This window comes from Felis catus, chromosome D1 (genome assembly GCF_018350175.1).
Source record: "Felis catus isolate Fca126 chromosome D1, F.catus_Fca126_mat1.0, whole genome shotgun sequence".
Classification (NCBI taxonomy): Eukaryota; Metazoa; Chordata; class Mammalia; order Carnivora; family Felidae; genus Felis; species Felis catus.
Genome location: NC_058377.1, coordinates 76018066 through 76033714, shown reverse-complemented (window position 1 = coordinate 76033714; position 15649 = coordinate 76018066). Strand labels below are relative to the sequence as shown.

At 34.8% G+C, this 15649-nt stretch overlaps 1 protein-coding gene across 1 annotated transcript in view; it reads right to left on the bottom strand.

The window, feature by feature from the left end:
* PRMT3 (protein arginine methyltransferase 3) overlaps positions 1-15649 on the bottom strand; it is a 143193-nt gene that overhangs the window by 43329 nt on the left and 84215 nt on the right. Inside the window, exons 12-13 of the mRNA XM_003993064.5 lie at positions 6090-6277; positions 4032-4118 (exon numbers count right to left, since the gene is read on the bottom strand). Of these exons, the coding sequence (XP_003993113.1) occupies positions 4032-4118; positions 6090-6277 (275 nt within the window). The remainder of the gene's footprint in view (positions 1-4031; positions 4119-6089; positions 6278-15649) is intronic.

The window sequence follows — 15649 nt, the reverse complement described above, 5'->3', positions numbered from 1 at the left end:
ATAATCTATCTATTCAAAAGTAGCCTTAGAGACTAAGCTTGCATAATAGCTCCAGATGGTTGGTAGCAAAAGAGTATAAGGAGCTGGCACCACCTCAAAGAACAGAAGATAGTTGGAGTAGATATGGATGGATAGTTGGGACTCTACAAATAATGAAAACGTAGTAAAGGCACCACAGGCCACAAAACCTTACTCGTGCCAGGCTCGTGTTAGGATAAGCATGCTGGGAAGGAAGGAAAGTTCCCAAGAAATGTAGATGCTTGACCAAATAACGATACATTTACTCTTAAAGAGTGAAGAAAAAATTTCCGAAGACCTACTTTTTCTCTGCAGCAAAGAGGACGATGGGATATGTGACTTATTTTATCATATAAATCTGTCAGCCCTATCTCTGAGGAAGAGTGCATTTTGATCACACTCTCCTTCTCTCTCCCTTCCAAGAACTGCTAGACTACAGGCCGAGAATCACATTTTTCGTATCTGTTTCATATGCAACACGGTTTAGATTTTACAGATCTGTTTCAAATGCAACATGCTACCTGGAATGCTTCCACATGTGGAATATCTCATTCCTAAGTTTCTTTATGTTCTTTAATAGTTTGTACAATCCCACCAAGGTGGTCTTCTGGGGTCAAGATATTTCAAAAGCAAAACATAGTGATTTATTTTTCTCCATCCATAAAATAGGAATATAAGTACCCACCTCAAATGGTTATTAAGAAGACCAAATGAAATAATGTTTTTAAAGTGATTAGCACATTGCCTGACATGCGAGTGTTCAAGGACTTAGACATTATCACCAAGACAGTTTATATTGACTAATTATTGACAGAATAATCTCAGCAGGGTTAACACTGAGTAAGTACTAGAATTTATATGTTTGGTACCTGGCATGCATCTAATACATACCATTTGAAACTATACATTCCTCTCAAGGTGAATTACAGACTATGTTTTCAGCAGTGATTAGACACATACAAGTCCACTCCAATCTTCTGCCACTTTCTCATTTCCAGACTTTTACATTAAAATCATTCAGGCAAGTTGGAAATAAAAATACAAATCTAAAAGGTTCTTTACAGATATAAGAGAACAGTTTATTTTTTATTCATTTTTCTTATGGAACACTGTACAGGAACAAATGCAGCAAATACTTATTTGATATATTCCTTAATACAAAAGTTTTGATTACAATCTTTGTGTTAAACAGACTTTACCAGCTTTTTTTCATGTTTTATTTCTATTTTACTCTTTTAAATATACAGAATAAAACAAAGATAATTAACAGATACATACAAGTTCTTTCAACATAAAGTTTCTTGTACTCTATGGCAAATAATAGGAATAGAAAATAATTCTATATATGCATTGTGAAACTCTTTCTGTAGCATTAACACTACTGCAGCTAAAACTACTTTCTAAGGCTTTTTAATTGCTAGGGTACAACATGACCTATGTGTAGCCAAACAGATATGTTGACTGAAGATCTGTAAGGAGGAACTGGACAGCATGAGCTGGGCCGGGGGCACAGGAACAGGATGATAGTGAAGAGTTTTATTCACCTGGGATTGACAGTGGTGGCTACCACTTACTGAGTGGGCCAGGGGCACTAGGGCTTACAGGGCCTGAAGTGGCGGGGGCAGCTTTGTAGCAGGCTAATTCTCAGATGTGGTTTCAGAGTATTTTCTACTGAGGCACCTGGGTGGCTCAGTCGGTTAAGCATCTGGCTCTTGGTTTTGGCTCAGGTCATGATCTTACAGTGGTTCAGGAGTTCAAGCCCCTGTAACGAGCCCTGCTCTGGAGCCTACCTAGGATTTGCAAGATCTCCCTCTCTTGCCCTGCTTGTGCATGTGCTCGAGCTCTGTCTCTCAAAATAAATAAACAAACATAAAAAAAGAGTATTTTCTAGAAGTTCAAAACACAGTCTATTCCTTTACCTCTTCCAATGTGTCTGGGAATGATGTTATTTAACTCTTTAGTAAATCCCCTTCTGCTTTAACGAGTGATTTGGACTTTGTTGTCTGAAACTAAGAACACTGAGCAATAACCCAAAAAATAGAGAACATTTTAAAAAACTCAATAAACTCATCTGTCTACATAATGTTAAAAAATATGCACAACTGAAAACAGCTTTTGAGGTCTTCACTACAGTTTTACATTTGCTCTACTTTGATTCATGCAAAGGACACTGAAAGTAGATTTGAAATAATATTACTTAATAATATTGGTAATATGGCATTTTCTATCTAAGAATTCCTTTACAGATAGATCAAATGTCATTAATCTAGAGGTCTTTTTTTTTTTTTTTAACTCTCACGGATCACTAACATCAAAACACAGGGTAAATCTAAGAGTTAAAGCCTTTAGCCTATAATGCCAATTGACCAAATCATTTTAGTTCCTAAAACGGACAATTAGAAAATCTGAGAGAAATGAATGAGAAGAAAGAAATTTTGTTTTTATCAGTTAAATGAACATAATGATTGCCCCCAAATCATAAATCTGGAATCTAGATATTTACCTTTTAAAAAATTGTAAAACCAACTTTAACAAAAAGAATTCCTCAAACATCAAAGCACACTGTTAAACTCATTTGGATGTAAAATAATTATTGGATCAAAATAAACTGAGACAATTTTTAAAAAGCCGTAAAATATTTTATGTGTCAATGTTTCAAAAAATCAGGTTTTAAGAGTCAAAATTACATAACTATAATCTGTTTCACACAGTTCCTAACTATACAGTTTTCAGTGAATTTTTGTTTTGACAGACAGAGAACGAGTGGGGAAGTGGCAGACAAAGAGGGAGACAGAGGATCCAAAGCAGGCTCTGCACCCACAGCAGAGAGCCCAATGTGGGGCTCGAACTCACGAGCCGTGAGGTCATGATCTGAGCTGAAGTTGGATGCTTAACTGACTAAGCCCCACAGGCACCCCCAAAATTTTAATTTTGTATAGGTATGATTAATATTTCAAAACCTATACAATTTTTTAAATAATATATCAATATCGCCTATGTGAATTCATACTTTTTTAAGTAAAGGCCCACATTTTATTAATATTCTGAGTCTCCTGGAAAAAACAAATACTGTTATCTTAGTATTAATATACATTTACAAATTATTTAAGAAAAATATTTATATATTTTAATAACCCTTCCGGCTACTGTTTAGGTGCTTCTACATATATTAACTCATTAATCTGTTTAATTAGTTTTTTTTTTTCAACGTTTATTTATTTATTTTTTGGGACAGAGAGAGACAGAGCATGAACGGGGGAGGGGCAGAGAGAGAGGGAGTCACAGAATCAGAAACAGGCTCCAGGCTCTGAGCCATCAGCCCAGAGCCTGACGCGGGGCTCGAACCCACGGACCGCGAGATCGTGACCTGGCTGAAGTCGGACGCTTAACCGACTGCGCCACCCAGGCGCCCCTAATTAGTTTTTAAGATAGAAATTATTACCATTTTTCTTAAAGCAGTTGATTAGTCTGAGGTATAGATTACTTAGGTAATTTAAATAAAGTAACAAACTAGTGAGTGGCAGAACCAAATGTGCATCCATATTTGTCTAACTTTTCTAATGCCCATACTTGTTCTGTTACACCATGATGCTTCTTTAAGGAAAGGTAAATCATCAGTTTATCATGTCTCACACAGGAATATAAAATATTATACCAAATAAACGTATTTTACTTCCATCTACATTGAGTGTTAAGAGTTATTAAGAGTTGTATGACATGAACTTCTGTCTATGAAGATAAAGATGCGTGTTCTCAGTTACATGAGAGGCAATAAAGAAGAGTCTATAAAAAAATCATTATGCAAACATGACTTTCTCCTCTGAACTAAACTAACTTTTTTGAAGTCTACTGACCTATCAAAACAGATCTGTTCAATAGCCTAACAAAGGCAAAGATAGACTGTCAAAGGCAATAGTCTTTTCCATTTATCACAAGTCTGGTAATTAATTCATTAGCCTGCCAATCAACTGTACTGCTAGTGAAATTTGTGAGAGTAGAATGAAATAGCTTACCGTGCACATGGATGTCTTTGTAATTTTCAGGGTAAAATCCGAAGAAAACTCCAAAGCTGAGACAGAGGTTGTATGGCAATCTATTTGCTACCCGTTAAAAAAGAGTAGAGGGAAGAATTTACTAAAATCGTGAAAACAAAACCAAAAACAAACAGATAAATATTACTTCTTTTTTATGCAAAAAGAATTACTGTAAACAGATGTTTTGCAAGGTTTAATCATTCAAACCTCACTTCTGGGATTGTTTGCAAATTTAAGGGCTACTAGCACTATCATTTAGTTAATTTTTATTTAAACCAAATTAGTATTTTTAGTTAGACTTCTTGTACAAATACTATACATCAAATCATGGCTCTGATGTGCTGTTAAAGTTTTTCTAAGATACATTCAAATACTTTCAAATACAAATTTTTTCCTGTGCTCCAACTAAAATCATTTTGTATACAACCAGTGGTACACATTTGCTATAAATTATGCATGATAAGAGTCAACATTTTCATAGGAAATGCCAACCTATAAACATATGGTAATAAAAAGGATAAGGTGTTTTAGAATTCTATTTTGTAATTGGATTTGAAGTTTGTTAGATATTAGGAAAACGGTAACAGTTATAACCAACGAGCCAAACCAATTATGAAGGTTCCACTCAGGAAAATAATGGCCAAAGAGCCTCATGTTCCTGTTCTGCCCTAGTTCAAGCCCTTCTTCACTTGACTATGGGGAGCGGACTATGGGGAGCGGTTCCAAGCCAGGGCAGTGAAACCAGAAGGGATGCTGTGGAGGCCTGACTTGCCATGAGCAGATTATGACACAGCATACGCCATGCACAGGACTATATACTTGAGGCATTACCCTCTTTAAGAGAGCTTCAGAAAACTTAAAAGAAGTTACAGTTTGGTTGCCTGTTACTTGTAGAGGACTGTGGAACAGGGAACAAAATATATTTACCTAAACAAACAAATAAATGATTAATATTTAAAAAACAAAGAGAAAGGGTATGTGTACCTTTTAAACATCTTTGTTTTCAGTCTAAAAACTCCTATTTCAACTATTTATTCATAGTAGTCTTTGGCATTAAACAGAGAGATCACTGGAGACAAAAATTAGCCCCTCCCCCTAACAACTCTCCTTTTTGCTTAGCCTTGAGGCTGAGTTGGCTATAACTGTACACTCCTACCCTGAACCAAAAAATCCAAATAAATCTCTTACTATCAGCGTACCACAGCATTGAACAATCCTATAATCATTAGCCAGGCTATAGTTTTTTTTTCTTAAAAGCTGAAAGCAATTTTAATCAGCTTGCTCTTGTTGAGAAACTTTACATGGTTATTACTCTATGCCAACTTTAAATATTTTACCTATTAAGAAAATTAACAAATATTTACTGAATATCCATTTTATGCAGAGTACAATTATTGATGCTATGAAAGTAACAGTGTGACTATGAAAAGCAGACAATGTTCTGAACCTAAAACTGAACTATATTCATTTATATCTAATTGAAGCAATATGACTTTTCACTGAAAATTTACTGTTTAACCCATGTAAATTTGACACAGCAAAATTCACAATAAAACTAGAGACTGACACTGTGAATAATAAGATTTTAAAACAGAAAAGGAATTAACCGAGAAATCTGAAGACAGTTGGACTTTAGTTTCATAGGCAAATTCACTGTTATTACTTAATCTGAAAAAGTGGAAGAAACGTTAATGTGGGAAGTTAAACTGTATAGAATATATGATATGAATGAATAATCTGGCTGTAAATGAGAAACCAGAATAAGGCCAGGGAGGTGGTAATGAAGCAGAAATGACTTTTTGTCTGTAAGCCCCTCAGTATAAGGAATTTCAATACAAACAGAAGTGATCCCAAAGGCTGATATAATCAACTCGTAAATATTATAACCTCAAGATACATTAGACTGATTAATATAGGAAGAATAATCATAGTTTTGAAGGTCCAAACATAATATCAATATATTAATTTTGAATACTGAACTCATAAATGAAAACTAATAAAAACGGCAAGTCTGTTAAAATTGGTAAAAACACCTACCTTAATACTACAAGCATCGGAAATAATAGTCATTGGATCTAAAACTTCCACAACAGCTTCTGGAATAACTGCTTTCTTCATACAGGACATGTTGAAGCCATAAACATTATCCCAGAAAGCAATTCTATCAGCATGTTTATTCATATCACTTACTGCCACAAGGCTAATAGTGCAAATATCAGGGTACACTGTAACAGATAAAATACCCAACAATTTACCATTATCTCCCTTTATGGCAAGATATACTTTAAAAGGCTAAGTATAAACACCAAAATCATCAGTATGAATTATTAGCAATTGATTACTAGCGGTGGAGTATTAACATAGGTGTAGATCAGGGAAAACAACCAAGTTCCATCTTGTAATCTCTAAAAAAAAAATTCTGTTATGGTAATGGCAAAATTAAAATAAGGTTCCTATTACAATAGTTAAAACAAGATGGCAGAATTAAATAAATATGAAAAGAACAAATTTATTAACATTAAACTTACAATATGCTGACTTTAAAAAGATACTAAATCTTTATACATTACTCTGAAACATACAGAAAGAGGCATCATTTAAAAATATATGGGACATGTAAAAAACATTATGATGGAATTTTACAGTTGTACAGAAGACCAGTTTATATTAACCTCTCTTATTTATTAAAAAAGGAAATATTTATGAGCATCAAGAATGTGCCAGATAAGTTATTCTAATTTATAGACTGTGGATCCACGTCCATGTCCCTACTATCAAGAAACTTGTATTTAGACAATTTTGATAAATAAATGGACAATTATTCATGATGTAATAAATACTAAGAAAGGGGAAGTATAAGGTACGGGGAAGCTCACAGCAAAAATAGTTAATTCATATTTGGCTATTGCAGGGGTGCAGGGATATTATGTAAAATAAGAACTGAAAACCACATAAGTTAGGAGTGGGGGTGGGAAGCAGTGTTCTAGGTAGAGCAAGCAGTGTGCATATAGGGTTACAATTAATATATGCTCTAGTTTAAGAGAAAGAGATATAAGGCTACAAAGATAATAAGGGAGCAAAGAAAACATAGCTGGATAAACCATGTTAGTAAAATGGATTTTATCCTAAGAATAATAACAAGCCTGTGAAAAATTTTACATAGGGTAGCAACTTGAGCAGATGTTGGTTTTGGAAAAGCCAGATGGAATATAATGTGGGGAATGAATGGAGGTGCAAGATTAAGACAGAGACAGAATAAGAGATAGTTGTAATAGCCCAGGCGATCTGAAGTAGAGTGACAACTGTGGTAATGGAAAGGGGTAGATACATACAGCTGACCCTTGAACAACAAGGGTTTGAACTGCACGGATCCACTTCCACATGGGTTTTTTTTGATAAATACAGTAATGTAGTGTAAATGTGTTTTCTCTTTCTTATGATTTTATTAATAACATTTTCTTTTCTCTAGCTTATTTTATTGTAAGAATACAGTATATAATACACATATCACACAAAACACACGTTAATCGACTATATTATTGGCAAGGCTTCCATCAACAGTAGGCTATGAGTAGTTAAGTTCTGGGGGAGTCAAAAGTTACACAGATTTTTGACTACACAGGGGGTGGGGCAGTTAATGCCCCTCACTCCAACATTGTTCAAGGGATATCTAGGAGGAAGAGCTTACAGGTTTTTAGTTTTAGCAGCTGGGCAGATTGTAGTAGTAACCATTACATTAGTGAATAAATAAGGTCAGATTCAAGAGGAATATGAAAGTCCAATGCTATGGGACAAATGGGTAAAAGTATCCAATAAGCAATTGAAAAGATGGGCCTGAAATTCAAGAGATGATCTGGGTTCAAGATATAAATTTGGGACCATCATCATATAAAGCGAAGTGTAAGTTATGCGAGCTCATGAGGTCATCTAGGGAGAGTACATAATACATACCAGAATTTAAGGTACGTATAGAAGAAAAGGAGACTGGTAATAAACAGCTGAGAAGCTGGGGCCACTGAAGTAGGAAGAAAACCAAGAGAGTAAGTGTTAAGAGAAGGGAGGGAAGAGAGTAATTCAGGAAGAAACTCTATTCCAAGAGTTAAAAAGTCTGTATAACACCAAATTTAAAAAATAATATTGATTTGATTTTTTCTCCGATAAGTAAATAACAAAGTTAACTTTGTCCTTCAAGTAAGATTCAGGGGATTCATGAATTAAAATATAAATCAAATTTTCTTATATCAATAAACTGAAAGCAAGTACGTATGTACCAAAGAAATGCACAAAAATAATTTCATGATTATTAACCAGCCTTCGGATTTAAACAGCAGAGAAATAACCCTTCCCTCCCCCTAAATTCTGTTTCTATCCACAGACTTAGGAATTTATTATTCAATGACAGCAGCATTAAATTATCTTCCAAATAAAGCCCATGATAACAGCTGTTGGCATCAAAGCAACTGCTCCTTTCAAGCCGGACGTGAGACATCCAGACAAAATACTTGGTGCTATGTCACTGCGAAGTTTCTCAAGTCATCCGCAAGGGGGCATGGGAGTTAGATGTGACAGCTGACTGGGCTCGAGCTGACTGCCATGTAAGGTGAGTTACTTCTACTCTCCTCCTTCACAGACATGGTGAGCCTCTTGACTGGGTTTAAATTCCTGATAATACAAATTCTTCAAAGAACCTGACTTTTTGTTGAATATGCTGAACCAGTAAGACTATCAGCTACGTGGAAGTATGTTTACTTTCTCAAACCAGGTCCTTATATGAGAAACAATGAAGAGTTCAAATTTTACAGCAACTTTAGATATTTGGCAACTTCTTTAGATATCCTTTGGTGGACTTAATATGACAATCATACAAGTTTCCCACATTTTGCCCTGTAATTTTATACTTAAATAGGAATATAATAAGGGCACAGATCAGGGATCAGCAAACATTTTCTATAAAGTAACTATTTCAGGTTCTGTGGGCCATATGGTCTTTGTTGAAACTATTCATCTCTGCTGCTATACTGTGAAAGCAGCCCCAGATAATATGTAAATAAACGAGCTTGGCTATGTTCCAATAAAACTTTATCTACAAAAACAGGCAGCAGGCCAGATATGGATACCACTGATATAGACGTGGGAGAAATGGATGAGGGAGGTCATTATCAGGGCCACCATATTGTAAACCTTCAGGGAGTGTCATTCACACTATAGTCTATGGGAAACTGAATAGCCTTTGGAGTCGTGCAGTGCACAGACATTCAAATCACTACAGCCCACAGAGTTCTTCTATTTCAGGTATTATTAAAATCTTAGTGAAAAAATTTAAAATATCTTAAGTCTCTATATCAAGGCTGGCAAATTGTGGCTCATGGGTCAAATTCAACTCCCTGGCTGTTTTTGTAAAAAGTTTAGTGGAATAATGCCACCCTCATTTATTTCCCTATGGTCTATGGCTACACTGTGTTCTAGTAGCAAAGTTGAGTAGTTGAGACAGTGACTGTATGGCTTACAAAGCTGCAAATATATTATCTGGCCTTTTGTAGAAAAGTTTGCTGACTTCAGGCTCTGTATCAAGCAATAGGATATACTAGCAATATTACTCAGAAGTAAGGATAACTGTTTCATAAGGAAGAACTAGAATTTACCCCAATAAACTTGCAAATGTTTAAAAAATATTTTGGTACTAAGAAGAAGTAAAGAGAAATATGATTTTACTTTTTCTAGTATTGAGGTATATTTTTCAAGCTAATTATATTTCACAAAGGTACAGAAAAAATGTTTTTTGTATTTGTTAGCATTTGAAAATGAAATTATTTTTAATCTTTGTTAGTAAGAGCTATGAATATTCATAAAGGACCTGTAATCAATGTTATAGGTCAATCTAGTTCCATATCCACCTCCTCACAGCTGTCTAAAATTTTGGGCCACCTGCCAGAATCCTGACTAACCCTTTACCTTCACATCCTGACCCATTTGTCATTTGATTTTTGTCAGATAGAAGCATAATTGAATAATTACTCCTTCTTGTAGGTGAAATTAACAAAGTGCTGATTGGACAAAGCACCCTCTTACCAGACCATTTATAAATTCATGGCTTTGACATCTGTGTCCTTCTCGATTCACTGCCCAGAATTCATTTGTCACTAGAACAGCTCACATGGTGAACAGATAAAGATGGGAAATCCTTTATCCCTTAGAAATGCCTCAAAAACTTTGGGACACTAAAGGATAAGACTGAGATGCGTAAAGAAACAATTCCTAGTAAGCACTGGCATCACTGCATATATATTAAAACCAGAGAGTAAAAAGGCTTAGAAGGATAATAAGTCAAAAATAAACTATTCTTTTCACAATATACATCAACAACATGGAGAAAGATTTTAGTAAACTAATGGTCAATGACAAAATGATTGATATCCATCAAGGGACATATACTACTAAGTTACTAAATGAGCAAATATCCTGGAGTTAAATAAGCTTAGAAATAAATTTCTAATTTATATAATATGGATATCTACATCCTAGCTTAGCTAGGCTAAAATGTAGCTGCAATATGCATTGAAAAATTATGTACTGAAAAAAGTAGAAAACGGTACTACTGTAGTATCACTGGACAAAAGTAACAAATGTGAAAAACACAGATCTGAAGAGGAGGAAGTAGTATATTATGGAAATACTAAAGGAAACCTCCAAACACTATGAACCATGGTCAGTGGCTGATTATGCTGAGATAAGCTATGTGAAAATCAAGTCTGAATAGTGTGATGCCCAAATTCATTTTGAAACTTTTATAAGGTATAAACCTAACACTAACTTCATTTTACTAGCTATAGCTCATTTTACTATAAATCTACAGTTTACCAGATGTAACTCAGGAGAATTCACCTTTATTGAGCAACTACTTCATTTGAAGCATCTCATTTAGACTTTTGTCTGATTCTTTAAAGCTAGATCATAATCTTCATTTTACAGATAAGAAAAGTAAAGTTCCAAGGGGTAAAGTAATTTGCCCAAATTACTGGTCTTAATCAGCTAACTAGATAACAAGTCATCTGACAAAGGTGGGTCAATTTATGGTCTAACTGCAAGATCTATATGCTTTCCATTATGCATGATGCTACATTTTATGCTTTTCAAATGGAAGAAAGGGAAAGAGGAACCCTATTTTCCTTAGGTAAATGGATACTAGTTGGAAGAGAAAGAGGAAGGAGAAAGGAGTTGAGAAAGATTGGAGATTAATAAAATTTCAGGGCAAAGTGAAGAAAATGGAAACGTTCAGCTTTACTTATTCGAGCTGAGTTAAGGAAGGAGATCATGAGGCAAAAAGAAACACCAAAAAGGAAAGCAAACAAGTAGAAATGAGGGAACAGTGAATAAGCTGTACAGTTCAGCTTTCCACATACAGAAGGAAATATAAGGAAGATAAAGCAGCAAATCCGGACTTTGTAACAGAAGCAATTTCTTAATTTCTTATTAGCATAGGTTAGGTTTCCAATGCAAATTCCAATGCAAAACCTTCAAGACAGATCTATTGTGGACCAATATATATTTATGTATCTGCCACTCTATTTTGCTGCCCCCTTGTAAACTATTTGTGAAATTCTCTATGTTACAAGGCAGGGCCAGCTTTACCCTACAGAAGCTGAAAACGACAGAAGCTTGCTTTCCCTCTCTCCCTTGCAGGTTAGGCATGCACACATGACCTACGTCCACTAATGATAAGCACCTAAAGTTCTGGCTACTTTTCAGAGGCAGCAATGCCTTCTGTTGGTAAGATCAGCAATGTAATATGTCAGCTAGTGCCCAATATCAGGGTAGTGGTATCACTTCTAAACCAGTCCTGTAACATAATTTTGGACATTACTCCTGGCTGCATAACCTTCCAGCCTGGTTTTCTAGTTCTCATAAAAACTTAGTAACCTACCCTACCTATCCTTTTAATAAAGTCCTTCCTTCTCTGTTGAATAGCCAGGGTAGATTTCTATTTCTTCCAACAATACCTTTGATTGATAGAAAGGAAAATGTATATTTTAAATACATTTTTAAAACAAGACTTTCCTCCTACTTTTTGGTTCAAAAGCATCTTGATGTGGGGCCTGAACATCCATATTTTTAACAAAAAGACCCCAGTGACGGTGATGGTCTGTCAAGAAGAGAAAACAGTGAGTTTGGAACTGGCTGCCTTAGTAATTGCGCATTGTACTGGATGCAATCCTCAACTCCCTAATGTTGATAATTACAACTCAAAGATGTATATTCTGAAGAACCCCATAAGAAATGTGAATTTAGTCCTGTGAGGGGGAAAAATCTTTCATTTTGCTTGTAATAAAAGGCAATGAAAACACTTTTTTCTAGTAATATGGAAGAAGACATCTCCTTTGATGAGCCCCTAACATTTCTATGCAACAATTATGATTTTACAAAACTATTACCAGTTTTGAGGAAGTTTCAAAGAAATGAATTATTTCTATGTGCTCCTATCAGACCACAATTTTAGTCTGACCCATTCCTGAGAATGTCAACCCTGATTAATGATGAAGGTGGAGACTGGTAGGCTTCTGGGCTGAAATTTACTCTTTTTGTAATTAGTAGATACTGTGTGGGGAGGTTCTTTGAAAATAGGTAAATATTCCAATCTTAATCAAACTTTCAGTTTATTTATTTATTTATTTATTTATTTATTTATTTATTTATTTATATCTCAACAGACTTGTCTCCTATTTTATTCAAAGAGTTATGGCACCCCACCCTGCCCCCCAAATTTAAGGTAGAAAGTATGGAATGGTAGAAGTAAAAAACTGTCTCTACTTGCAAACAACATGAATGGTCACATAGAAAAACTTAAGGAATTTATTAAACAACTACTAGAACTATCATGTAAACTTAGCAAGGTCATAGGATATAAGGTTAACAAACAAAAGTCAATTTTATTTTTATACTTGCAGTAGCCAACTGAAAAATGAAATTTTAAAAATTTCCACTTGTAAGAATGACAAAAAATTTTAAATACCTAAGAATAAACTTAACAGAAGATGTGCAAGATCTCTATATTGCAAATTAGAAAATATTGCCAAGAGAAATTAAAGACTTAGAAAAAACAAAAGGTATATTGTGTTTATGGTTTCAAAGGTTCAACACTGTTAAGATGCTGATTATTCTCAAATTGATCTATTCATTTAAGTCAATCCTACCACAATGCTAGCAATCTCTTTAAAATTGACAGACTGACAGATTCAAATTGATAAGATTCTAAAATTCAGTTTTAGGGGAGCCTGGGTGGTGCAGTTGGTTAAGCGTCCGACACTTAGTTTCAGTTCAGGTCATGATCTCACTCATGGTTTGTGAGCTTGAGCCCTGTGTTAGGCTCTGTACTGACAGCATGGAGCCTTCCTGGGATTCTCTCTCTCCCTCTCTCTCTGCCCTTCCCCAGCTTGCTCTCTCTGTCTCTGTCTCTCTCTCTCTCTCAAAATAAATAAAAACTTTAAAAATATATATTAAAAATAAAATAAAAATTTTTAAACACACACACACACACACACACACACACACACACACACACACTGCCACAATGCCAAAACAAATTACAGTAATTTAAGATAGCATGCTAATTGGTGGAAAGAGAGACTTACAGATCAAATGAACAGAATACAAAAACATACCCACATATATGTGGCCAATTAATTTTCTACAAAGATGCTAAGCAACTTATGGGAAAGGATAGTCATTTCTACAAAGAAATGACTAGAAAATATTAACATCCATCCTTACTGTGTACCATACAGAAAGATTATTTTGAAATGAATCATAGACCTAAACGTAAAAAGTTGTAACTTCAAGAAAAACACAGGAATATTTTGTGCAAAAAGACAAAGATTTCTTATATTGGATATTTTTCTTAATATGACAAGAGACTGAGCACACGTTTAAAGGAGTCAACTGTATTTCCTTTTCTGGGAGCTGCCATTCAATTCTTTGCCCAACTTTTTTTTTTTTTTAATGTTTATTCATGTTTTGAGAGACAGAGACAGAGACAGAGCATGAGCGGGAGAGGGGCAGAGAGAGGAAGAAACAGAATCCAAAGCAGGCTCCAGGCTCTGAGCTTCTTGAACCCACGAACCGTGAGATCATGACCTGAGCCAAAGTCGGATGCTTAACCAAATGAGCCACCCATGTGTCCCTGCCCAACTTTATATCCAGTCTGTGGTCAGACCAATTTTTTCAGTTTGTACCTTCTTTTGTAACTTTCCATATGGCATATGCTGCCACTTAGAAATTTATTTATTTAGATATAACCAAATTTATCAATTTCTCTTTCAATACATGCATCTGAATGAAGTTCTTACTTAGAAAGCCTCTCTCCCCAAGTTTATAACTATGTCTCCTAGTATTTTTATCCTTTCTTTTTTGCACTTAACCTTGACTCATTTAATATTTACAGTGTGTGACTTTTTGTGTAGATTTATCACTTTATAATTAATTGTGTGGATTAAACATTACTTTTTCATTTTTTCTTACTTTTTTAACACAGAGGGCTACCCAACTCTCTCAACATAATTTACTACAGTAAACTATTTCCTTAATTATATGAGATGCCATATATTGCTGGATTTATACCAGGATTCTCAATTCTGTTCAACTTATCTGTCCATTCAAGAATGAAATAAGGGGCGCCTGGGTGGCTCAGTCGGTTGAGCGTCCGACTTCAGCTCAGGTCACGATCTCACGGTCCGTGAGTTCGAGCCCTGTGTCAGACTCTGGGCTGATGGCTCAGAGCCTGGAGCCTGCTTCCGATTCTGTGTCTCCTTGTCTCTCTGCCCCTCCCCCATTCATGCTCTGTCTCTCTCTGTCTCAAAAATAAATAAACATTAAAAAAAAAAAGAATGAAATAAACATTGTTTTAATTATTCAGGCTTTGTAATATGTTTTATATTTGGTAGCACTAGTCTGCTAGTCTGGTACCCTTCTATCTCAGTTTTCTTGCCATTAAAAAATTTAAAAAGCCTAATTAAAAAAGAAAAAAAACCTGTATGTTGGAATTACCATTTTATAAAATTTATCCTATAAAAAATATCGAATACAGACAAAATTGAAAAAGCATAATTAACTCTCATGTACTTATTACCTGTCTTCAACAAATGTCAATGTTTTTGGATTACACATTTTAAATTAATTTTGGGAAAACTGATATCTTTATGGCACTTGTTCTCTCCTTCCAAGAATATGCTCTATCTTTCCACTTATTTATCTTCTTTCTGTCCTTTAGTAGTAGTGCTGTTTGCATATAAATTTTGCTTATTTCTAATTATGTTATTTTGTAACTCAATAATGTACCAAATTTTTATTGTTATCATTTTTCAGTTGATTCACTTGAGGTGCCTACTTTGAATCATAGAATCTACAAATAATATTAGTTTTATCTCCCTTTTTATTTATCTTCTATGTTCTTTCTCTTTTCTAATAGCACTGACTAGTACCTCTGATAAAATATTAAGTAATGGTATAATATGAAGTAAATGGAATAATAGTGGCCATCCAAATCTTGTTTGGACTATAGGGCAAATGTTTTTAGTATCTCCCCACTAAACATGATGCAGGCTTTC